The sequence below is a fragment of the Armigeres subalbatus genome, chromosome 3 (genome assembly GCF_024139115.2).
Source record: "Armigeres subalbatus isolate Guangzhou_Male chromosome 3, GZ_Asu_2, whole genome shotgun sequence".
NCBI lineage: Eukaryota > Metazoa > Arthropoda > Insecta > Diptera > Culicidae > Armigeres > Armigeres subalbatus.
The window spans coordinates 409,003,284-409,028,604 of NC_085141.1; the positions used below are offsets into that span (position 1 = coordinate 409,003,284).

General features: G+C 40.0%; 1 protein-coding gene and 1 non-coding gene across 2 annotated transcripts; both read right to left on the reverse strand.

Annotated features, from left to right (window-relative positions):
• Window positions 1-13,196: 13,196 nt before the first annotated feature.
• On the reverse strand, window positions 13,197-13,269 carry Trnav-aac (transfer RNA valine (anticodon AAC)). Its single transcript has one exon. It is a non-coding gene; the product is annotated as a tRNA-Val (tRNA).
• Window positions 13,270-13,274: 5 nt separating this feature from the next.
• Window positions 13,275-14,580, reverse strand: LOC134224168 (translation initiation factor IF-3). The gene is made up of 2 exons (XM_062703454.1): window positions 14,142-14,580; window positions 13,275-14,083 (listed from the first exon to the last, which is right to left on the reverse strand). Exons 1-2 carry the CDS (start codon window positions 14,453-14,455, stop codon window positions 13,597-13,599), a joined length of 801 nt encoding a protein of 266 aa, XP_062559438.1. The 5' UTR covers window positions 14,456-14,580; the 3' UTR covers window positions 13,275-13,596.
• Window positions 14,581-25,321: the final 10,741 nt, after the last annotated feature.

The window sequence follows — 25,321 nt, forward strand, 5'->3', positions numbered from 1 at the left end:
TATGTTGTAAAACAATCATCAACACCTGACCTGTTCGACAAAAAATCACCTTCTAATAGAACGTTTTTTGAGTCAATTTGCGTTACTAATATTCATCACACACCAAAATACAGTACCTTTTATAATCTACGCAAATCATCGCACATTTGTTCAGAACCAGTAAAGGATTATAAACATTCAAAGTTTTACTGAAATGTTCATCTGTCTATTCTTGGATTCTTATAAAATTTTTGTTCATTTTACTTTTGTATTTTTTTTTTCAAATATGAAAAGCATTATAGGATTATAGTTCAGAAATCTGAAAATCTTGCTATTTAATGCCTACAATATTTTAATAACGAAAATGTTATTAGACATTTAGAATCTTAGTGTTAACATATTTTGTACAATAGAAACTTAGTAATACATGAATCACTTGTTTGAGAAACTGCATATATCCTTTTTACACAATTCGTAGAAAACGACAAAAAATTGTTTTTGAACAAATTTTTCAATTTCTTCGAAACAGATCAGTAGTTGTTGGCAATACACTTTCAGTTCAGAAATGGCAAGCAGTGCTCCATAATCTCCGTAATATTCAAAGTGCGTGTGGTAGTTTTTCAAACAAAGAAAAAAAAGTTCGTTGTACAAGAAAGGCAAAAAGTCAGAATACATATTCATATTAATCAAAACAATTATGTTATTATGTATGATACTGCCATCCGTCTTTTTATTTCATCTTTTTAGAAATCAAGAAATCTATTTCTCGAACTTTGACCCAGAATGAAGCATATTCCCCGATCTAAACCAGAACATCTCTTGAAGAGCTATTGGTTTCCTATCTCTGAAGGAATAAATCTAAAACTAGCTGGCTTTGAAGAGAGGTGAAGAGAGGCTTTCTCGTCCAGGACATGGAATTGAAACTTGGTGAGAGAATTCCATTATATATATTTACCAAATTATGTTGAAACTATATGATTATATGCCAAGAGTGGAATCGCCAACTTCCTAGTGTTAACATCTCGTGGATAAAGGGCGGGCTCTTCTCCCCATCTATTGGGTCAATCTGGGAAACGAGGGCTAGATTATAATATTGTATGTACGAACTTTCTCCTGGAAGGAGATTCTCTATTCATCCCGTGGATTCGCATAAGTGTCTCTGCTTATGGAACCACCCCACCCATTTTTGGCCCTTCATACAGGAGTCTGATGAAATACAAACAGTAGTATAATCATGATCGAATCGTTTGTCAGATATGGCCAGTGCTATCAGCAGGTGCCTTGCTACAATAGATGGTAGTATCATCATCATCATTATCAAAAACCAATGATATCAATGTCACTTCTTCATCGTAGTCGGCTTTGGAGCATTTCGTTGATTGACATTTAGTCTAATGACATTTGGTCAAATGACATTTCGTCGAAAGGACGTTTAGTCGAAAGGACATTTGGTCGAATGAAAATGGTTTTCTTATTCTTTTCATTGAAACTCTTTCTTTCATTCAATATTTATACAATAATTAGTTCAGAATGAAATTGTCTTTCAACCATAATTCGTTTATTATTGGCCGAAAATTTAATTCCGACCAAATGGTCATATGAATTTCTGGTGAAATGGTGAATGAATTTCTTTTGACCAGGTGGTATAGACTCATCGTAGTCGGTTACAGGGGTTCGCCAAAGTCAATATCCAGTCGGAAATATTCTCGAGATATTCACCGTTTTCGTTTTAGTTATTGTTTTTATGGACCCATCATTCATTGGACAATATTGAAGCAAAATTTATGTGACTTTTAGAAAACCCGAATAAATCATTTATTTTTTTATTGTTATTGACTAAAGTTCTTTTCTTTCAAATAGCCATTCGACGGAACATTGTTAGACTAAATTTACCAAGATTTTTAATTCGACCAAACGTCATTCGACCAAATGCACGAAGATTTTTTATACTTAAATCAGATTTCGACTAAATGTCAATTCGACCAAATGTCCTTTCGACGTAGTGTCCTTTCGACCAAACGTCATTCGACGAAATGTCCTGCGTATCTAGTGAATTAAAAAAACATTTTCGACTAAATGTCCTTTCGACCAAATGTCCATTCGACGTAATGTCTTTTCGACCAAATGTCATTCGACTAAATGTCATTCGACGAAATGTCTTTCGACGAAATGGTATAGATTCGTCATTAGTCTAGCTGTTAATCAACGAAATGCTCCAAAGCCGACTACGATGAAGAAGTGACATTGATATCATTGGTTTTTGGATAATGTGCCGATAAAAATAGAGGGTATTTCACCATCATCCATATTGACATCCATATTCGTTTCTTCCGCTCTTCCGCACTTCCGCTAAACTTCCTCACGTCGACTGAATTCCTGTTATCAGTTTATCCATGAATCTTGTGGATTATTTATTCAAATTCAACCAAAAATCTATTGACGAATTATCCATTTAACTAATTATCTATTACCGACTAAACACTTTCAACATTCGACTAAATTTCCATTCGATTAAATGTCCTTTCGACTAAATGTCCGTTCGACTAAATGTCATTTCGACTAAATGTCCATTCGACTAAATGTCCATTTGATTAAATTTCCATTCGACTAAATGTCCATTCGACTAAATGTCCCTTCGACCAAATGTACTTTCGACTAAATGTCATTCGACTAAACGTCATTCGACGAAATGTCATTCGACGAACTGTCCCAAAGCCAATATTTATACAATAATTAGTTCAGAATGAAATTGTCTTCCAACCATAATTCGTTTATTGTTGGCCGAAAATTTAATTCCGACCAAATGATAATATGAATTTCTGGTGAAATGGTGAATGAATTTCTTTTGACCAGGTGGTACAGATTCACCGTAGTCGGTTACAGGGGTTCGCCAAAGTCAATATCCAGTCGGAAATATTCTCGGGATATTCACCGTTTTCGTATTATTTATTGTTTTTATGGACCCATCATTCTTTGGACAATATTGGAGCAAAATTTATGTGACTTTTAGAAAACCCGAATAAATCATTTATTTTTTTATTGTTATTGACTAAAGTTCTTTTCTTTCAAATAGCCATTCGACGGAACATTGTTAGACTAAATTTACCAAGATTTTTAATTCGAAAACTCGCTTTCGACCAAACGTCATTCGACCAAATGTACGAAGATTTTTTATACTTAAATCAGATTTCGACTAAATGTCAATTCGACCAAATGTCCTTTCGACGTAGTGTCCTTTCGACCAAACGTCATTCGACGAAATGTCCTGCGTATCTAGTGAATTAAAAAAACATTTTCGACTAAATGTCCTTTCGACTAAATGTCCATTCGACGTAATGTCTTTTCGACCAAACGTCATTCGACTAGATGTCATTCGACTAAATGTCTTTCGACGAAATGGTATAGATTCCAGCAGTAGTGTAGGTTAACCAATATCCTACAAGATTCCAGTTCGAAAAATGTTACACTTGCCAAGCAGGGTGGCCCAGGGTGGCCCGCCTTTTCCAAGCGGATAGGCCCGGATAATACATATAAGGTAGGCTTGATTTGTTCGTGGATGACGCTTACTCCCCCCTGGGATATACAACAGTAAAGCACCGACAAACCGACGTGCCTTCCCATATACAGTTCTTCAAATTTCTTGGCAATTACTCTCCTTTCATTACCTAGCTCCATCTGTGCGATGGTTTACACAACAGCTCTCACAAATGTGCGGGCAAATTTGGTCATGCACTCTTTAATTTATTTCATCAGCTTCCACATAATAATCAATATTCGATATTATAAATATCAAGAGTTTTATGATAGGATTCGTTAGCCAAATGAAAAACATTCGATTTTCAAAAATGTGTGTAATGATCGTAAAGACTTAAATGTCGATTTAAGCATCGAAAAAGATTTTCTATTACTTGGTTATTTTTATCTTCATCGCTGTGTAGATTGTTTGAAACGTGCATATAATGTTTACGTCGACCAGCTGGTGGATTGCGCGCATTTTGCTTTTTCTTTTTCTTGACTTTTTCTATCAAAAGAACGTTAATGTCAGTAATGACAGAACGAGTTACTACACTCGGAGTTAAACGATTTAATTTTTTGCCAATTTTGGAATCAGAGAGGCCCGTCGGTTTGTCGGTGAGTAAAGTACATGTGAAGATTGGACAAATCAAGCATCCGAAAGATATTCAATTTGCAAAAAAGAGCTAACCGCGGTGGAGATTAGTACTCTTATGGCTTTTCCGCAAACGTGACCTTTAAGGGCCGATGCCCACGTAGCGGTTTTTCAACGCCACGTGCACGCATCGTTAAAATAACGATGGTATGCATCGGTGTGGTGACGCTGCGTTACCGCTTTTTCCCGGTGCACACCTGTATTTCACTGTATGGTAATTTAAAGCACTTTGAATAACAGTTTCTTTCTCTGTTAAGTCGTTAAAAACAATAAAACGATGTAGGTATATTTATTTTGCACAGCTGAAATAATAAAATAAAAACTACTTGTAAATTAAATTACAGCACCATTCATACTTGTAAAAGAAACTACAAGCCAACGCTAATGATTTGTACTTGTATTTTCTTTATGCAATAGCTACTTGTAAATTCTGCTAATATTATTAGTGCGCTTTACTTGTAATATTAGACTTGTAAATTGATACTTGTAGATTCATTATGCAACGAAAAAATACAAGTTACAAGCTACTCTACTAATATTATTAGTAAAATTTCGATTATGCTACAGGCCCCAGGTCAACTAGTTGATTAATAATTTTCCAACAAATCAGGCTCAACTCAAGGCATTACATTCACCTTCAAATCTTCGGAAAGCCCCCTTCATCCAAGTTGCCTACAAGAAGAACAGCCTCCTCATCTTATTATAGCTAATGGTACAGTCTCGAGCATAACGTTGCCATAATTTTGTTCAAGAGCAATAAAACTTTCTTCATGTTTTTGTGACCATCTTCACTATTCACTCATCTCCGACATCTTCAACATCGTTCTCAGCTATAGGTATTAATGCACTATAATCGAGCAAGACAATGCGGATAACGGCTGAAATCAACGCAAATAATCTGCTTTTTACGCTGCAAATTAACGGCTTTCTTCTTCGTCCAGTCGGAACTTTTTGCTCCACCGACGTTTTCCTAATTAAATCTCTGAAAAATCTTTTCTGCCGTTTATCACATAATTCTCAACTGCTGATATAGGGGAAGACATGGCGAATAACCTCACGGTTTTTCGTTCATTATTGTCATTGGAGGCAGTAAAGATTCAAAACAATTTAAAATAAATGTTGCTTCTGGTACAAGATGCAATCATCTTTTATCACGCAAAAGTATTAAATCATCGGAAAACTGTCGCAAATCGCAACGTCGCTAAAAAGAAAACATCAACGAAGAGGAATCGAAAAGAGGAAGAATTTGTAAAGGTAAAAAGGAGATGTAGACTCTTAAAATTAACAAAAACAGCAAGTTATTCAAATTTGTAAAGCTAATTTCCCTACTTTCGTTTGACAGTGCGTTTGGAGCCCACCTTCCCCCTTTAAGTGGGAGTAAGATGAAAATGAAAATGAATAAAAGTAGATCTTTGCAAACTGCAAGACTCGACAAACGACATCGTTTCATCGATATGCAAGCACAAGGAAATGCATAAAACTAGACGATAATGAAGCCGCCGGGTTCAGAATACATACATAGTAGAATAAGAAGATTAATTACAACTTTATCAAATAAGCTTAGATGCAGGAAATTAAAACTTTTTTGGTTTCAGTTTGGTATGTTTCCATAATTTTTCTTCAACTCATGTTGCTGTATCGGATTACCAAAGAAAAGTTCGTAGAAAAGAGCGCATAGTTTTTTTATTGATGAAACTCAAGTTAAAAGAAACATCCATTATTCATACCGCGTAAATCAAATATAGTGAAAGTTCGCTAATAGGGACACGACCTCACCCTAACTAGGAAATGTCGTTCGCTAATTGGAGCGTTTTGGCAAGCGTCAATATTGTTTGTAGTACATAAAGGCATCATCTCAGTTCATCGAGCTGAGTCGATTGATATATGTATAACACTATGAGTCTCCAGTCCTCCTATAAAAAAATCGTTTTTGGGCTTTTCGGTTAAGAGTTACTATGTGAAAAATTGGCTAATGTTTTTTATGGCATTTTGTGCACACACATACACACACATACGCACAGACGGACAGACAGACATTTGTTCAGCTCGTCGAGCCGAATCGATTGGTATATAACACTATGGGTCTCCGGAGCTCTCTCTTATCAAAAGTTCGTTTTCGAAGTGAAATGATAGCCTTTCGGTGCAACTTTGTTGTACGAGAAAGGCAAAAAATGTGTAACATGCTGTAAAGTAGTTGTGCAGGTACGTCAAAAACAGCTGAAGAATAGATTCGCCAGATTTGCTGGTAAAAGAATTGAATAGAAGTTCTTGATCATCTGCATAGCACACATATTCAGCTTGAAGCCGTATAGACATTGACATTAAATGTTAGTTGGGTCTCGCTTTATCTTTGACAACAGTCATGGAAAGGAAAAGAAGACACTACCCAAATTTGGGTAAAAGTTTATGTGATATTCTCATATCTAATTACTTGCCGCTCCAGCTTGATCCTGTCGAGTGGCTTGGTCATGATGTCCGCAACCATCTGGTCCGTCGGTAGATAACGGAGATCAATGACTCCCCGTTGGCGTAGATCTTTCGTAAACTCATGTTTTGTGTCGATGTGTTTAGACCGGCGCTCCATGCGGTCCGACTCCACCATTTTGATACAGGACTGATTGTCCTCCCACACGACTATGGGGTCCAGGCTGTCCTCTTTAAGATCCTTCAGAAGCTTCTTCATCCACAGTAATTCCTGGCAGCCTTCCAATAGGGCCACAAACTCGGCTTCGGTGGACGACAGGGCGACGCAATATTGTTTGCGCGTGGCCCAGCTCACTACGCCATCGCCGAACTTGATGACCTGACCGGAATTCGACTTCCGATCATCTTCGTTTCCGGCCCAATCTGCATCGACGAAACATTCGAGAGCTTCGGCGCCGCCACCCAGGTGCAAACGACAGTTCTTGGTACCTTTAAGATTCTTCAGCATACGTTTAGCACAGAGAAACAGACGTCTCACTCAACACATGTTCCATCGTTCACCTTTTTAACGGTGGATTCAAATTTTTGTAGGTGGTCAATCGGCCACCGATGGCGCTTCCATCGGATTTGTTTGTGTTTGACGTTTGCACACTACTGCCATCTGGTTGCCGTTTGACCACACACACTGCATTTATCACTGGGCGATAATGCTTCCGTGACGATGATTTTGATTGCATTGTTCTAAGTGAGACGTCTGTTTCTCTGTGCGTTTAGCTTCTGACCAGTCGCGATCGGTAGGATTTGATACCTTCCTGCACAGTAGCGAAGCCCCGATGCAGATGTCCGGCCTGGTATTGACCGCGACATATAACAAACTGCCCACCAGCGAACGGTACGAAGAGTTCGTCGGCAGGGCTGTCTCCTCCTTTTGTTTTATGTAGCCTGGGTCAAGCGGTATCTTCGACGGCTTAGCGTCTCCATGTCCGAACCTTCCGAGCAGCTTATCGATGTAGTTTCCTTGGCTCATGGTGTAGTGCCCGTCGACCTTTTCGATGTGGATTCCCAGGAATTGACGGGAATACAGCTTGAAATGTTTCTCACGTAAAGGCACGAGTCTGCCTTGCCAGGTTCGAAACCCATCTTCTTGAAGATGCCGTCGATTTTCGCATTCCAAACCCGCGCCGACTGTTTCAAGCCGTAGATACATCGCTTCAAGTGGCACACCAAATTGCCGTCCGATTGGAATCCGGGGGGCTGTTTCATAAAGATGTCTTCTTCGAGGTCGGCATAAAGGTAGGCGCATTTGAATTCCAGGTGTTTTGCCATCATGCCATCTCGACTGGCGATCGTTAGTAGCGTTCTGAGGGTTGTTTGTTTCACTACGGGTGCGAACACCTCGTCGTGGTCCGTACCATAGCGCTGTGTGAACCCTTGCGCTACCAGCCTTGCCTTGTGTCGAACTATTAGACTCCTTCTTTTTGAACGTCCACTTACAGCCGATCGCTTTTCTTCCAGGAGGCAGTTGCACTAATTCGAGTGCGACAATCTCCTCCTCCATTGCTGCCAGCCAGACAGCCTTTTCGGGACGTTGGACCGCTTCCTCGTACGTTCGTGGTTCTTTCACAAAATGCTTCGTCACGCTAATCATCTCGTCGAATCGTTCCGGCGGGATACCTTTATTGACTCGTTCAGATCTTCTGGGTTCACGTTCGCGGTCATCCTGATCGTTGGCTTCTTCAATACCGCGCACAGGATTAGCGTCACTGAAACCGTCAAAATCTGCTTCAGACTCCGCAGAACCAAACTCGTCGTCTTCGTCTTCTGCCGCTACAGATTCGCTACAGCTATCGAGCAATCGGGTTCTTGTTGTTGCACTTCACGTATCTCGACAACGGGCTCATTTTTCTCCAGGACCGAGTCAAACACTATTATCTAATCCTGGCTGGAAACGGGGACCGGCTTCCCGATTGGTTTCTTCTTCTGCTTATGATCAACCTCGGCAGGCACTTCCGTAGCACTTTCGATGAACCGAACGTCACGACTCACTATCACTTTCCTCGTAGATTTGTCCAGGAACCTGTAGGCTTTGTGCTCTAGCGAGTAGCCTACGAAGACGAGCTCCTTCGCAGCTGCCGTGAGCTTCTTCCGTTTTTCATTCGGGACATGAACCCACGCACTGCATCCGAACACTTTCAGGTTCTCGACGTCCGGTTTGGTTCCGTGCCACAGCTCAAACGGTGATGACTTGACAGCCTTCGTCGGAAGTATGTTCTGGAGATACACAGAAGTGTTTAATGCCTCCGCCCAATAACACTGCGGCAGATTGCAGTCGAACAGAAAGCATCGAACCATCTCGACGAGGTAGCGGTTCTTACGTTCTGCTACCCCGTTTTGCTGCGGGCTGTAGCCCGCCGTAAATTGCGGTTGTATTCCCTCCTTTCTGTAGAAATCACGCAGCTTTTCTCCGGTGTATTCTCCGCCTTGATCCGAACGGATGATTTTCGGCTTCCGACCGAAGCGGTTCTGTGCTAGCGCCACGTACTCCCGGATTTTGGCTGCCACCTCTGACTTGTGTTTCAGAAAGTACTGCACGCAGTATCGGGAGTGATCGTCGATCACTGCCATGAAGTAGTAATGTCCGCTGATGGATGGCACTTCGACCGGGCCGCACACATCGGTGTGCACCAGGGCTATCGTCGCTTTCGTGCTTGATGATGACTCCTTCGGGAATGGAACGCGTGAGCTCTTCCCCTTCAAACAACAATCACATGGCTCGTCGATACCGCACTTTCAAACCGCATACCAAGTCTTCTTTCTTCATCCGGATTATTGCCGCCAGGTCCCTGTGGCCGAACCGCCTGTGCCAGACGTGCTGGCAATCTTTGATGTGGTGGCTGCTGGCCGACAACACAACCTCTTCTGGTTGCTTTAGCTGGTACAGCCCACGCTCCAACGTTGCCATGGCTACCGTCGTCCCATCACGCAAGATTCGGCATCCACGAGCATCAAAAATCACTTCGGCATTCTTCTCCACTTTTGCCGGTACCGATAACAAGTTTATGGCAAGACCAGGTGTGTAAAGCCATTTTTCTCGGAAGTCCATTTTCATCACAACACTCAATCGTGCCACACCCCTGGCCTTCCACTTTCGCGAATTTTCCGTCGGCGAGCGTTACGGATTTAATGTCACAACTTTTCAATTTCAAGCTCCGATTGGCAACTGTGTGGCTCGTCGCGCCAGAGTCCGTAAGAATTTTCACACGCACCGGCAACGAAACACAATCTTCCTTTTTCTTCTGTTGTTTTCGTTTAAGCTTCGGGTCGTCGTCCGAATCACGGGCGCGCTGCGGGCACTCAAACTGCTTATGGCCCTCCTTTTTGCACCGGTGGCAAATTAGAGGCTTCTTCTTGTTATTTCGACCGTGTGTAGTGCTGACCTTCAGCACCGAACCACCGGATGATTCTTGGTGCTTTGCGACCTCGTCTAGCAGCTTCCGTTTGACGAGTTCGAGGGTGAGCTCTGCGTCAGACCGGCTCTCTAGGGCGGTCGTCAATGTGTCGTAGGAACTCGGCAAACTCCTCAAGATCATCGCGACCTGAAGATTGTCCGCTAATTGTTGTCCCGCGTTCTTTAGCCTCTCAAACAAGTCCTCCATGGCAAAGAGGTGCTCCGCCATGTCTTCACCATCCACGAAACGTTTATCGCAAATCTGCTTCAAAAGCGAGACTTTTGAGGTTAGGGTTGCTGTTTCGTGGTGCTGCTGTATCGCGTCCCATGCTGCCTTTGCTGTCTTGGTCGCACGGATCACCCGAATAAAAAATATTATAGAAAAACAATACAATTTATTGTAACATCACTATAAAACGCAATAAATTTACAATAGATTTTATTGTAGATGAAATAATAGAAATACATTAGAATGTATTGTTATGAACCATTCATTAAATTGTAAATGAAGTTTTCGCATTAGAACGTACGGGTTGTTAAGTATCGTAACTATACAAAATCTGAGTTTTTTTATACACTTTTTTTGTCAAACAATAGAGTGTATCGTAAATATATTGTTGAAATATCCGAAGAAAACCGTTCAAATTACATTAGATTGAATTGTATTTTTATAGTAAAACAATACAATATTGGATTTCCTAATTATGACGGCTTTACCGTTCAACAATGAAATTTTAAGAAAAATGATGCATATTTGCGGCAATGGGATAAATATTATTATATTGCTTAAATGCAATTTGAACAAAATTTTCAGAAGTTATCAATGATTAAAATTTAGGCACTAAATGTTCTAAAAACCATTGGAAGTATTGTTACATTAGAGAACGTCATATCCACGATGTTGATACAATATGGACAACCATCAAGAAACTATATATCCTATTGTATACCGTAGAGCGTATGGTAATTCAATTGTTTACACTGTTGAGCCTATGGTACACTTTAGCCCGTGCTGTTTATCCGAGACGAGAAGACCGATGGTGGACCAAGCCTTGGAGTCCAGCGTATTCCAGGCGTCATCGGTTTCCCCTTGCTTCTTAACGCCGGGGTCAATGCACCGCCACAGATCCTCTCGAATGAGGAGCATTTTCACCTTGAATTTCCAGGTGGGATAATTGGAATTATTTAACTGTTGGATGTTGACCCGATTACCGTCCATAAACTTTCGAAACTTTACGAAAAACCGAACAAATTTCGCGAAAAACCAATCAATCTAAAATGGCGTCAAATTTTCTTTTGTTCCTCCACTCGTGATAGAGAGTCCAGGCCCATAACTAGAGATGTCGCTAATTAATCGATTACTTCGATTAATCGATTCATCGTTGTGATAATCGATTAATTTTGAATCGATTATTACCCAACGATTAATCGATTCAATAATCGAGATGAATCGTGAGTAATCGATTAGTTACTAATCGATTAATCAGAATTTTACGACATCATAAGGATGTCGAAAATTAATTGATTATTTCGATTAATCGATTCATCTTTGTGATAATCGATTAATTTTGAATCGATTACTATACAATGATTAATCGATTCAATAATCGACAAGAATCAAGAGTAATCGATCAGTAACTAATCGATTAATCGGGATTTCACGACATCTCTACCCATAACCTGTCGAGGATTTATGCGCAGCGAGAGAAATAAAACACAACGTATGTTGTCTGAAAGAAACCTGTACGAACTAAGTCTATATTTTTGCTGTTAGATACATGTGGTCGTGGTGGATGTGTGCTGTAAGCTACACTGAATCAAATATAACTCAACAAATGATTAACTTTATTCGTTGACGGCAACATTTACGTAAATTTTGGATTTGAATATCTGTCCGTGTAGTGCCTTGAAGTAAGGTAACCCTACGTTAAGTAAAATCATATTCACCTGAGAATATTTACTATAGATAGTGGAATCTATTGATGAGCAACAGCATGGTTGAATATGTTTTTTGATCGTCTACAAGACGAATATGACATCACACCCCTTAATATTGTTAAAATTTATTGAAATCATGACGACACGCTTGTTCAGAAACACGTTTGTCAGTTCGTTTGACGACAAAGGATTTATCGCTGCCAAACTGTATTATTTCACTAACTATAATGTTGACCAAAATTAACGCAAAACTCCACCGAAAGGTAAGCAAATTTTACTCAATTCCAAAAAAAATTTTTTAGCAGAGTAAAAAGTATCTAAAATTTTGAACTTTTTTTGTTATCGTGTATATTGAGTGCATTGAGATGTTGATTTTTAGCGTGTGCATTTTATTCGAGCAGTTACAATCATTACACGGTTAAATCCAGTTTTGGTTCTCGATTTTTAAGTTTGGTCCGAATCGTGAATTAAAATCGTTAAAATCAAATTAAACTTACACGGACAGATATTAAACCCAAAATTTACATAAAAAGTACTTAAAGGTGAGAATAATATTTGTTTTCTCGAAATTGTGTAAAATGGATAAATACAGTTTCTTAAACAAATGATTCAAATAGAGGCTTCGCAAATTATCGTTTTGTCTTTCTCGTATACAACAACGTTTTGCCGAAAAGTTACCATTTCACTCCGAAAACAAACTTTTTATATAGAAGACTAGGAGCTTTACTTACTTACAACAACGTGACAACGACGAAGGAGCTCGTTGTTTGAGATCCAGTTGTGAGGCCACCAGGCCCGCATTATATACCGCAGGCATCTGTTAATGAACAGCTGCAGCCGTTGAGTGTTCTCCACTGATACACACCATGTTTCGCTAGCGTATAACAGCACAGATTTCACGTTAGAGTTGAAAATTCGACTAGGAGCCCATAGTGTTATATACCAATTGACAAACTGAGGTGATGTATTGTGTTCGTGTGTATGTTTTTATGTATGTCGTGCTAAAAAAATAACTCATTTTTTACCACTTAACCGATTAACCACATGTTGCACTTAACGGAGAATCATACTTAATTGTTTTCCATTCGAAATTGGGCAGATCAATTTCATTTAACTCATATAAAGAAAAAAAAAATCGCTGGAAAAGTAGCATTATCACTAGGTGGATTAATTGGAGATTTCTTTTATTATGTATATACTTTAATAATGAATAAGTTTGAAAATAAAAAAAGAATTACTTGTTTCCGCCCGGGATCGAACCGGGGGCCTTCCGCGTGTTAGGCGGATGTGATAACCACTACACCACGGAAACAGATGGCTTTGTTGAGTCATTTATAATTATAAAAATATTGTTTACCAAAACTCATAAACTACATAAACATTGATTTGAAACATGGAAATAACTTATTCAATGCTATTTTCCAAAATATAATTAAACTTACTAATAAATCTCTCCATTAGCTCATCTCTTTTTCGACGTGTCGCTGCGATGCCAAACGTAGGACCAGAACGCGTATTTTGCCACCAGGAACAGACCAACAAATCCGATCGGTTTCACAAGCTGTTGCAATGTCCCATGAAACCGTTGATCTCCTTTGGAATTATTTGCTTGCATGTTCTCTTGCTTGGGCTTTGATTGTCACGCTATCAACATAAAAGTTCCCGAATGGAATGCCCTTACAGATTGGTGTTTCCCAGGGTTTGGATACTTCTCACCCTGAGCGGCATTCTTGGAAGGATTAGCCGGGACAGTTGCAGCACTTTGAACTGGGGTTGGAGCTGCTTGGTTCGTATGAATGTTGATGGGAAGAATTTGGAAACGCAAAGTACTGTCTTTGAATCGCTTCTGAACAATCCTGCCCCCGTCCTTTGTATGCTTCTCGAATGTATCAGCGATTGCTTCCTGTTTGGATTTATCTCCATCTCCAGCTACAACTACTCGCACTTCGTATTGTTTATTAAGCCATTTTTGGACATTATGAATCTTTGATAGCAAATCATGTTCCGTGATTCGCGCGCTTATGCTCAACAGCTTGTCGCCTTTGATCACAGCTTCTTGCTTGCTGCGCTTTTTTTCTTCACGACGCTTCAAATCTTCTTCCAGATATTCCGCACTAGTCATGAGCCTGAAATTTAGAAACTGCTATTTATAAAATTCAGGGACAATTATGTCACTAGTATTACTTGTAAACAGGTCTCAGCGTCTTTAAGTCCACATCGATAATCTTGACCAACTTTAAATCACGTCGTTTAGAAATTTTCTGAGCCTCGTCTAGATTCACAATGGAAACACTTTGATCTGGTCCAACGAGTGTAATTTTCGGTGTCGTTTTTGTCTTTTTAATTGTTTCATCGTTTCCGACAGCTCCAGTTATGGGTTTGGTTGACTTAAAAACACAAAGAACACGATTCTTATTTGCCGTTATCGGTGCACTTCGACAATTCGAGGCTAACAGCGAATAAAACGAGGTACGAACGATTCCTCCTACTATGTTCATTTTATCGCATTCAAACTCAAATGCTAATGCCAAGTATTTTATGTTTTCAAACGAATACGTGATTTTCACTTGCCTTATCACAACACTGGTTCAACGTTTTGAATTAAGCCATCAGCTGTCTATGACAGAACTGACCGCCGAATGTAGAAGTACTAGAATGACAAAAAAATTAAAAAAAAACGCAGCCAATTTAGAACTGGTCGGAGCAAGGGTCGGAGTTCGGAGTTGTGCAAAACCGCACCAAGCGGCTTTTTAACTGGACTTTGAAATAAATATTGTATTCGCAGAAGGAAAACGGAAATCATTTCAAATCAATTGGGTTGTATTGAAAGATATTTTAGTTGCTAGATAAATATTGTCTCTTGTTCGAAGTCAAAGTAAGTTCCCAAAGTAATTTCACCTCGCTAATTTGATGTTGTCAGAATCAGTTCACATTCACAATATATACGATATGGGGCCGTTCAAAAATTACGTCCAAGGTTTGAGGGGGGAGGGGGTCATAGTTTTGTGACAGTTTGCGACAGGGGGAGGCAGATGGGTTCGTCTTATGTGACGTCCGCCCACAAGAAAAAATACTGAAAGCATTTTAGAAACAATTTGCAATTTAAAAAGATATTCAAACTGTTAGTAAAGGACATTACTCACTATGTTATTGTGAAAATAGTGTACGAAAAAGATAAACCACAGTATTGTACTTCCAGTTGAAAACCGAAGTGAGCTCTCGCGACAATCGAGTTTTCTCCCGTTTCCGTTTGTCGCAACTACGTCGCGACTAGTGCGCATCATGGCGCACGACGGTGGCATAGATGCGCACTAGTCGCGATGCAGTTGCGACATCACGAAATAAGGAAAAACTCAATTGTCGCGAGAGCTCACTTTGGTTTTCAACTGGAAGCACAATAATCGCTAAAATATAAATGAGATATGTACGTACAGGGGGAGGGGGGGGGTCAATTATTTGTGACAGTTTGTGACAGGAGGGGGGAGGGGGGTTGAAAATGCCGAAAAACGATGGACGTAATTTTTGAACGATCCCTATGAGGCCATTTGGCCGAATGCCGTTTGGTCGAATGTCGTTTGGCCAAAAACATAAGAAACTTATATTGTGAGTAATGAGTAGTAGGAATTACATGAAATGTGCAGCGAGAAGTGAGGAATGAGACATTTCGCAGACCTGATAAAGTGAAAAGTGAGAAGTGAGAATTGAGAAGTGAAAAGTGATAAAAAAATAAATTTAAGAAGTGAGAAGTGGAAAATGAGAAATGAAAAGTGAAAAGTAAGATATAAAAACTAAAAAGTGAGAAATAAGAAGTGTGAAGCGTAAAGTAAGAAAAGAGAGTAACAAATTTGAAGTGAAAAGTGTGAGATGATACGTGAGAAATGAAAAGTGAGAAAAGAGAAGTAAAAAGTGAAAAGTGAGAAGTATGAAGTGAGAATTAAGAAGATAGAAGTGAAAAGTGAGAAGTGAGAAGAAAGAATTGAGAAGTTAGAAGTAAGAAATTTGAGAAGTGAGAACTGTGAAGTGAGAAGTGAAACGGGGGAAGTTAAAGTGAAAAATGAGAAGTAAAAAGTAAGAAGTCAGAAGTGAGAAGTAAGAATTCCCTAGTAATATGTTGGTTTTATGATGGTTTTATAACATTCTTGAAGAGTAAATTATGGTCTTCAAGAGTGGTATAAAACTTAAAATGTTACTTGGGGTGGGAAGTTAAAAGTAAGAAGTGAGAAGTGACAAATTCGAAGTGAGAATTGTGAAGTTAGATGTGAAAATGAAAAGTGAGAAAAGAAAAAGGTGAAAAGTAAATTGTGAAAAGTGAGAAGTCAGTAGAAAGAAATATGAAATGAGAAGTAAGAATTGAGAAGTGAAAAGTGAGAGGTCAGAAGATAGAAGCGAAATGTTTGAGAAGTAAGAAGAGAAAAGTGAGAAGTGAAAGGTAAAAAATGAGAATAAAAATTGAGAAGTGAGAAGTGAAAAGTGAGGTGAAAGATGATTTTTTTAACTTAATCCTTATTCTTTCTCCTTCCTTCCTACTTTCCTTTTCTTGAAGTGAAAAATGCGAAGTGAGAAGTGAAAAGAGAGAAAGGAGAAGTGAGGAGCGAGAAGTGTGGAGTAAATGGTGAGAAGTAATAAGTGAAAAGTGAGAAGACTGAAGTAGGAGCTGAAAAGTAAGAGGACCAAGTAGTGAGAAGTGAAAAGTTAGGTGAAAGATTTTTTTTTATTATTCTTTATTCCTTCTCCTACTCTTCTGCTTTCCTTGAGAAGTGTGAAATAAAAATTTTTGAAGTAAGAACTGCGAAGTGAGAAGTGAAAGGTAAAAAGTGACAAGAGAAAAGTGAGAAGTGCCTACTTCAAACATGTCCTTTCTCACTTCTCTTTATTCCTTCTCCTTCCCTCCTGCTTTCCTTGAGAAGTGTGAAATAAAAATTTTTGAAGTAAGAACTGCGAAGTGAGAAGTGAAAGGTAAAAAGTGACAAGAGAAAAGTGAGAAGTGCTGACTTCGAACATGTCCTTTCTCACTTCTCAATTTTCTCTTTTCACTATTCATTTCTGACATCTCACATCACTTAATAAGGAAATCAATTTTAACTATTCGACCAAACGGCATTCGGCCAAATGGCATTCAGCCAAATGGCATTCTGTCAAATGACTGTAAACTATATTTCTACATGTAATGAAAGGTGTTCAAGGAGAGTTCACTATCCAGTTTTCCGCGAGCGGTAATGGCCGCCAGCATCCCTGCGGGTCAGTCTCTGATTTGACGTTTGTGGAGGTCAACTGCACCCACCGCTCCGAGCATTCTGACCAATGTGGCATATAAGAAGGTGCTGATTTAGTGAATTCAAGCCTTCTTATATACCACATTGATCAAAATGCTCGAATGGTGGGTGCAGTTGACCTCCAGAAACGTCAAATCAGAGACTAACCCGCAGGCAAGCTGGCGGCCATTTACCGCTCGCGGAAAACTGCACGGACAGATAAATCAACCCAAACTTTGAGTTCAATATACGCACTTATGAGAATATAGCAGAAAAAATTTACCCAAATTTGGGTAGTTTTCCCTTTCTTTCCCATGATTGCTATCAAAACTAGAGCAAGATGCAAACACCTCACCGAGGTTGCTCAGCCCAATAACCCAAATTTGAGTAAATTCAATATTCTCTATTTTGGGTTGATTAAGGTACGGTTTGGATAAATTAAACTCAGCTTTGGGTAAATTGTTTACATGGGATTTAAAGGCAAACTACCTAGTGACAGAAAAGTCATTTTACTCAAATTTGGGTTATTGGCCCAAGCCACGGTTTTGAGTGCAAACAACCCACTTTTGGGTAGTTTTGGTTTTCAGTGTGGATATAATAAGTAAGGGTATGCGATAAAACACTTTTTCCTAACGAAACGAAACGAAATTCAAAATATCTATGTGGATTCGAAACGAAACGGAACGAAATATATATTACTTTCGAAAATTCGAAACGATACGAAATCATGGTCCATTTAATTCGAAATTTTACGAAACGAAACGAAATTTCAATTTGTTTTCCGCGGAAATTTTGTTGTACTAATTTTACATTATGTACGCCATTCTGATTTCATTTTTCTCAAAGTCAAATAACTGCGTTGAGACTAATAGAGTTATAGTAACAGAAGAAGCAGTATGTGAGTGTGGAGTGTGTGCTCCCGAATCTGATAGATTTTATATCAGTTCAGCTTTATATCAGTTAGTATATAAAAATATAGAAATTGTGGGATTTTTTTGTATTCTGATTCAAATATTGTTTAAAACCTTTATTTCATTCATATTGACTTGCGTGGTTTATGATATTGAGCTAACTTTTATTTTTTATCTGGTGGAATACTCATTTATATCTGCGCCAGGCGTATACGCAGATAGAGAATTGTTAAGGTCACTCCTGACGGAATCCAAGTTTAAAAGTGCTCGCGTTTTCGGGGGCACATCACTCGATTCAGAGGCGGCGCTCAACTGTCATTTTTGTTGATTTAGCTGTGCTGCGTCGCAGCATGCGTGAAATAATAAAAATGACAGTTGTGCGTTGCTTCCGTATCGAGTGGTGTGCCCCCGAAAACGCAAGCACTTTTAAACTTGGATTCCGTCAGGAGTGACATTAAAAGCATACATTTTCTCGCTAGACGAATCCTCTGCACCTTTCAAAAATGCCCAAAGATATGTATTTCAGTTCGTGTTTCAGAAATGTGATCGCAAAGTTTTTACGGCAGCAGTTTGCCATATATAAAGAAATAATTTTTCCTTTCTCATACAAATACAAAAGGATATCATTTCCTTACAAATTCACTCTTTTTTAGGAAGCTTGGAGACCCATAGTCTTATATACAATCAGCTCGACGAACCAAGCTATTGTCTGTTTGTCTTTAAATAATGGGTGGCCACCAAATAGCGAGAATGAAAAGAATTGCTCGGAAAGAAAACTACAAAGAAGTACAGTTCAATCTAATATACGTTATATAAAGAGTTGGCCTTAGTCTTTAAACTTAGAATAATCTTGTTTTATCTTGTAGGTCTCACATGACCGTTGGACGGCAGCCATTTCCGGATGATGCTTCTGATCCTATTGATTAGTTGCTTCGTGTCTTTGGACTTCCAATCACCTTTGAAAACAATTAAGCACGGTCTACTTAAAATCCTTTAACAGTTTTCGAGATATTTTCACGTTCAAAATTGTCCACGGTCACGGTTTTTCCACGTTCTTTGTTCGCTTGAAAAAAATGTAAAATGGGTGCGCACCCTTTCTGTTTTGGTGGCATGTTTGAAACTACTGAACATGTTGGATTAAATTGACAATTTTCAGAATATTCTAAGGATTCATTTAGATAAGGAAATATTTCTCTGAAAGCAATAATGTTCTCATATAAAAGTATTGAAATTCCTCTCATTATGTGTTTGTGCATATAAGGCATGCAAAAAATGTTGTGAATTTTTCATTCCCAACCGACTTCAATTAAGTGCAGGAAACAACTGCTATGGACAGTATGAGCCGGTCATGCCCTTACAGTCAATTTAGAATTAGGAGAGGAAAATAAGTTCTACACTCATTATTATAAGAAACCGAGGAATGCTCTACATCTCCGTGAGCACCACGGGAAAGGAATCTTTGGTTTGTAGAAAAGGTAATTTATGTGAACGAAAAAAACGAATATTTATTTATTGTAAACGAAATTATTTTGAAAATTCGAAGATGAAAAACGTATTTCAAATCAATCCAACGCAAAATGATGCTTCGTTTAATAATAATATTATGGCCTTTTTAACTCTTAAGCGATGCTTAGTCATGCGCTTAAACCTGGTTTGAGGCATAAGAGGTGAAGAAATTGGCCTTTATTAAGAAAGGGGCGCTCTGAATATACTTCACAAAGGCCTCAGGAATTCATGCCACGACTTTGTCTCTGTGACAAAGTTGTACTGCTCCGATTCATATCTGATTATTTTTGCAATCTGAGCCTGAGTTTTTTGCTGGACATTTCTAACAAAACACTGAAGATGTTTTGTAGAAGAAAACTAAGTACGTATTTGTCGACTCAGAATGGGATTTTGTAGTAAGCGTTAATAGAGAAATTTGTATTAAATTAAGTTTTGAAAACGGCTTTAAGCTTTTGTTCAGCGGCGCAGCCAAAATTTTTGATAATACACGACCGTATGAGATAGTATGGTTCAAGTCTAAATTTGTTTCGAAATTCCGCAGAATTCCATTAAATTTCGTTAAAAGCTAATTTTTTCAAGCGAAATTTTTGAAATTTTACGAAACGAAACGAAATCAAGAAATCAGATTTCGCCATGCTCAAATTCCGCGAAATTCCGCGGAATTTCGTTTCGAACCATCTGAAACGAATTTTTTTTTTCGAAATACCGCATATGCTTAATAATAAGCGAGAAAGTGGTTTTGAGCGAGTGAGTGGATTAATCTCGTTTTTATTATTTAAGTAAGCGCTGGCCCGGGTTAAGGGAATTGTCGATGTGATTCGTTCTTTCAAAGTAGGCGCTGGCCCATGCTAAGTAAGGCAATGATGGATGGGATTCCTTTTTAAAAGTAGGCCTTTACCCGGAATAAGGCAATAGTCACATAACATATAGGCATCATTGCAGTGAAATGTGGTCCTCCCAGGATTTTGAAACGCTAGCGAACCTAGCGGTGGAAGTCAAGCTTTACTGAACAACGCGCATAAGATAGAGCAGCATCGCATGCTTTGTCGTCTCTTTCTTTCGCGGATACACGGGAGAGCCGTTCGTCGATTGTTGATAAACGAAAAGCCTACTTTGAAACTTGCAGTTTGTTCTATGATTCCTATCTGTTTTGTGCAATAGTGGTGGAGATCCCTTCTTTAAAAGTAGGCGCTTGCCTGGATTAAGGCTACGGTGGATGTGATCCCTTATTTAAAAATTGGCGCTTGTCCGAATTAAGGCAATGGCAATTAAGGCAATAGTGATGTGTCTTCTTTAAAAGTAGGAGTAGTCTTTTAGTCAAACTCGTTACTTTTTTGCTTGGAGTTGCTTCAAAGCTATATTTAAGAACAACGAAAAAAACTTACTACTAATGTTGATACATGGAATATATAAACTTACATTATAGTTTCTCCTTCACTCCGATAATACAAAGGGAATTTAAAACTATACTTATTATTCAAACTTCTAGAACATCTAGTTTTCAAATCAAGCGCGCTTACTAAAATGGCGTCGTTTTTCTACCTTCCTCTTTGCTACCAACGTGAATCCAAGCGTGAGCCACACTGAGCGAATTTGATGATATTCAACATTGGGCGAATATACTGATTATCTGAGTTTGTCTGGGGGCTTCCAATGCAACAAGTAGTTTCCCCGAACGTTCAGGGTCCCTAGGTTCGATTCCACCGCATGCAGCCAGCGTGTTCGTGGCCTTCCATGAAGTCACCGACCCCTGTCTGATTCTCTGTTGAATATTGTTTGCGCTATTGTTTCTTCCGACATTCGCACTAAGTGACCAGCCCACTGAAGTCTGCCGTATTTTATACGATTCACAATATTTTTTTTTTCTTTGTATACTTGATACAGCTCATGATTCATGCGTCTGCGCCACACACCATTTTCTAGTTTCCCTCCGAGTATTGTACGCAGCATTTTTCGCTCTAAAACCCTGAAAGCTATCCGGTCCGCCTCTTTTAATGTCCATGCTTCATGTCCACAAAGGGCCACTGGTAGAATCAGAGTTTTGTTTAGAGCAAGCTGCGGGACCTTAGCTGGTTATGTAATCCGTTAAAGGCCCTATTCGCAGCAGCAATACGTCTTTTCACTTCACGGGAAACGTCATTGTCACATGTCAAAAGCGTTCCAAGATAAACAAATTCTTCAACAACTTCAAACACACCCCCATCAAGCACTACCTCTGCGCCAACACCACTAGGTCTTCCCCTATCTACCTGCCACCATGTACTGGTAGTGTTAATGGTTAAGCCTATCCTCGCCGTCTCCCTCTTCAGTGGGACAAAAGCCTCCACTACTGCTCTGCGATCGATTCCAATAAGGTCGATATCATCCGCAAAACCCAGGAGCATATGCGACCGTGTGATGATAGTGCCGTTCCTCTGCACGCCAGATCTCCTAATAGCGCCTTCGAGTGCAATGTTGAACAATAAATACGAAAGTGCATCACCCTGCTTCAATCCGTCTAAGGTCACAAACGAGGTTGACACTTCCTCTGCAATCCGAATACTTGATTTCGAGCCATCCAGCGTTGCACGTATCAGTCTCGCTGTCAGTTTCGCCGAAAAACCTTGTTCGGGCATTATCTGCCACAGCTCATTTCTCTTCAGTGAATCGCTGCTTTGAAATCAATTAACAGATAGTGAGTCTGCAAGTTGTACTCCCGGAATTTATCAATGATCATCCGCAGGCTAAACATTTGATCCGTCGTTGATCGGCCCTCACGAAAACCTGACTGGTATTTGCCGACGAAGGGCTCCAGTCTGTTAAACAGGATACGCGACATGATTGTATACGCCGAGTTCAGAAGGGTGATCCCTCTGTAATTGGCACACTCTAGTCTATGTCCTTTCTTATAAATTGGGCATATGAGGCCATCCAACCAGCCGGCAGGCAGTTCTTCATCCTCCCATATTTTCTGGATAATGTGGTGGATTGACTGGTGCAGCTGCTCACTTCCGTGTTTGAGAAGCTCGACCGGGATCTCGTCCTTCCCAGCAGCTTTACTGTTTTTCAGCTCGTTTAGAGCCTTCTTAACCTCGTCCAGCGTTGGTGGTTCCACAGCTTGACCGTCGCCGACTATGTCTATCCTGCTCCTTAATACACCTCCATTTTCACCGTTCAACAAATCTTCGAAGTGCTCTTTCAACCTGGCTGCCACCATGTTCTTATCTATCAGCAAATTCCGCTCTCGGTCATAGCACATGGCGGGCACTGGCGCAGCCGTATGTCGCGCGCCATTGACAGTTGCATAAAACCTCCGCATATCGTTTCTATCCATGTTCTCCTGCGCTTCAGCTATCACACTCTCTTTGTGTTGCCTTTTTTCTGCGGTGGATTCATTTCGCAAGGGCAGACCCTTGCTACACTGTACCACTCTCTGTTGGAACGGGTACGAGCCACTAGCATTCGACTTCTAGCAAAATTTTTCTCGTCCGTCACTCGCTAGCACTCCTCATCAAACCAACCATTTCGTTGGCGTCGCTGTGCGGTGCCCAACACTTCCTGCGCTGTTGTAGTCACAGCTTCGTGGATATGTTCCCACAATCTGTTGACGTCGCCAGATCCGGTGGCATCTCCTATCCGCTCGTTCAGCTTCTGGTGGTGCTATTCAGCAACTCCTTCAACTGACAAGCGTTGGATATGGAAACGCATCGTTTTGTTGTTTCGTGAATTCGTGACGCTGGAGAGTCGCGCCCGAATTTTTACAATTACAAGGTAGTGATCCGAGTCGATGTTCGGACCTCTGAAGGACCTTACATCTATAACATCCGAGAAATGTCGTCCGTCGACCAGCACGTGGTCTATCTGTGAGCAAGTGTCTCCACTCGGATGTTGCCAGGTGTGTTTGCGGATATTCTTACGTGCGAAGTAGGTACTGCTTATTGCCATCCCTCTAGCAGCAGCAAAGGTTACAAGTCGCAGACCATTATCGCGGAATGAAGGCTTTCCGTACCAATGATAGGGCGAAAGAAACTTTTTCTTCCGATCTGCGCATTTGCATCCCCGAGGACAATTTTTACATCGTGTGTTAGGCACTCTCCGTAGGCCTTATCAAGGCTCTCATAGAACTCATCTTTCACGTCATCAGGCTTATCGTTCGTTGGGGCATAGATGCTGATCAGGCTATAGTTGAAGAATTTGCCCTTCATTCTCAACACGCAAATGCGGTCGATTATCGGCTTCCACCGGATAACACGCTTCATCTGCTTCCCGATCACCATGAAGCCAACTCCTCGTTCTGCTCTGTCACCGCCGCTATAGTACATAGATGTGGTACTTGAATCACGCCGACCTTCTGCAGCCCAACACGTGCGGGTTCATTCAAAGTTCTCACGTTCCAAGATCCAACTTTCCAATCAGAACAGACGCTGTTGTGAGCCGATCCTGACATGGAGAACAGACGCTCAGTAATATTTGCACCTCCGTAGAGGAGCAAACCCCCCTTCCCTGTCAGCATACGACCATAGTACCCACGGGGGTTGGTTACCCGATCTTCCCTTAAGATTGCTCGTATCCCCGCCAGCACCACGAGGAGGTATTTAGGGATAGGAGTTGCTGGGTAAGAGGCTAAGGACCGCGAGATAGGGTCTATTTTATTCCTTCAGGTACGCAAAGTACCAATGGTACGCTTTACCCAGCATTTGCCGTGCCACATAAATAAAAATCTGCAATTGCCCACGTTTGGAAGAAATTTTTAACGGTTTTGTGAAGCATTAACATTAACATAAGAGGTGCTACGCACAGGGTTTGCAAATCTTGCCTTCAATTGATAATAACAGACGATGAAAAGTCATAATTCTCACACAATTATTACAAGAAAATAAGCACTCTATTGAAAGTTGGATCAACACAGCATCGAGGAAGCAGCCCCCACCGTCAAGTTATGTAATGATACAACGCTTCGTTCTCGAATCCATTTCAGGCGTTTCTGAAAGAATCTATATTTCCTGAATCTGATATGTTTGGTTTCATTTTGTGATTGATGTCACTCACAGGATTCAACTAGGTACTGTATGTAAGCTTTGCACCTTCGACCTTCGTAACACTAACCATAACCAACGATGTACCACGCGCCTCCATATGTTAACTGTCGCATGAAGTAAAAGTAGAAAAATATATTGGGGAAATTTATTTTCGTACAGTTTACCATATGGAATGATATAACGATTCATATATTAAAAACCCTGATTAATCCACCTAGCGGTGATGGTGCCTTTCTCGTGCATTATAAAAATAGTATTTTGGCCATTACTCTTGAGCCCATAGTCCGATCTGGCCAATTTTCAATAGGAAAAAATGGGAGAGTATTCTGCGTCGAATGCAACTTGTTGCGAGTAAATCGGTGGAGGATAAGTTCCTGAAAAATGAGTGACATTTTTTTGCTTAATTTTTCTCTAAAAAAGTGGTATTTTTGCCATAACTTCAGAGCCCATAGTCCGATCTGACCAATTTTCAATAGGAAATAATGGTAGAGTACCCTGCGTCGAATGCAGCTTGTTGCGAGTAAATCGGTTAAGGATAAGTGTTTGAAAAATGAGTGACAATTTTTTACTCAATTTTTCTATAAAAAAGTGGTATTTTGGCCATAACTTCCGAGCCTATAGTCCAATCTGACCAATTTTCGATAGAAAATAATGGTAGAGTATCCTGCGTCGAATCG

Excerpts from the sequence above, each read along its gene's own strand:
- LOC134224168 (XM_062703454.1), bottom strand. The coding sequence starts at position 14,455 with ATGAACATAGTAGGAGGAATCGTTCGTACCTCGTTTTATTCGCTGTTA. Across the intron at positions 14,084-14,141 it reads ACGCTGAGACCTGTTTACAA|GCTCATGACTAGTGCGGAAT; the intron begins GTAATACTAGTG and ends TCTAAATTTCAG.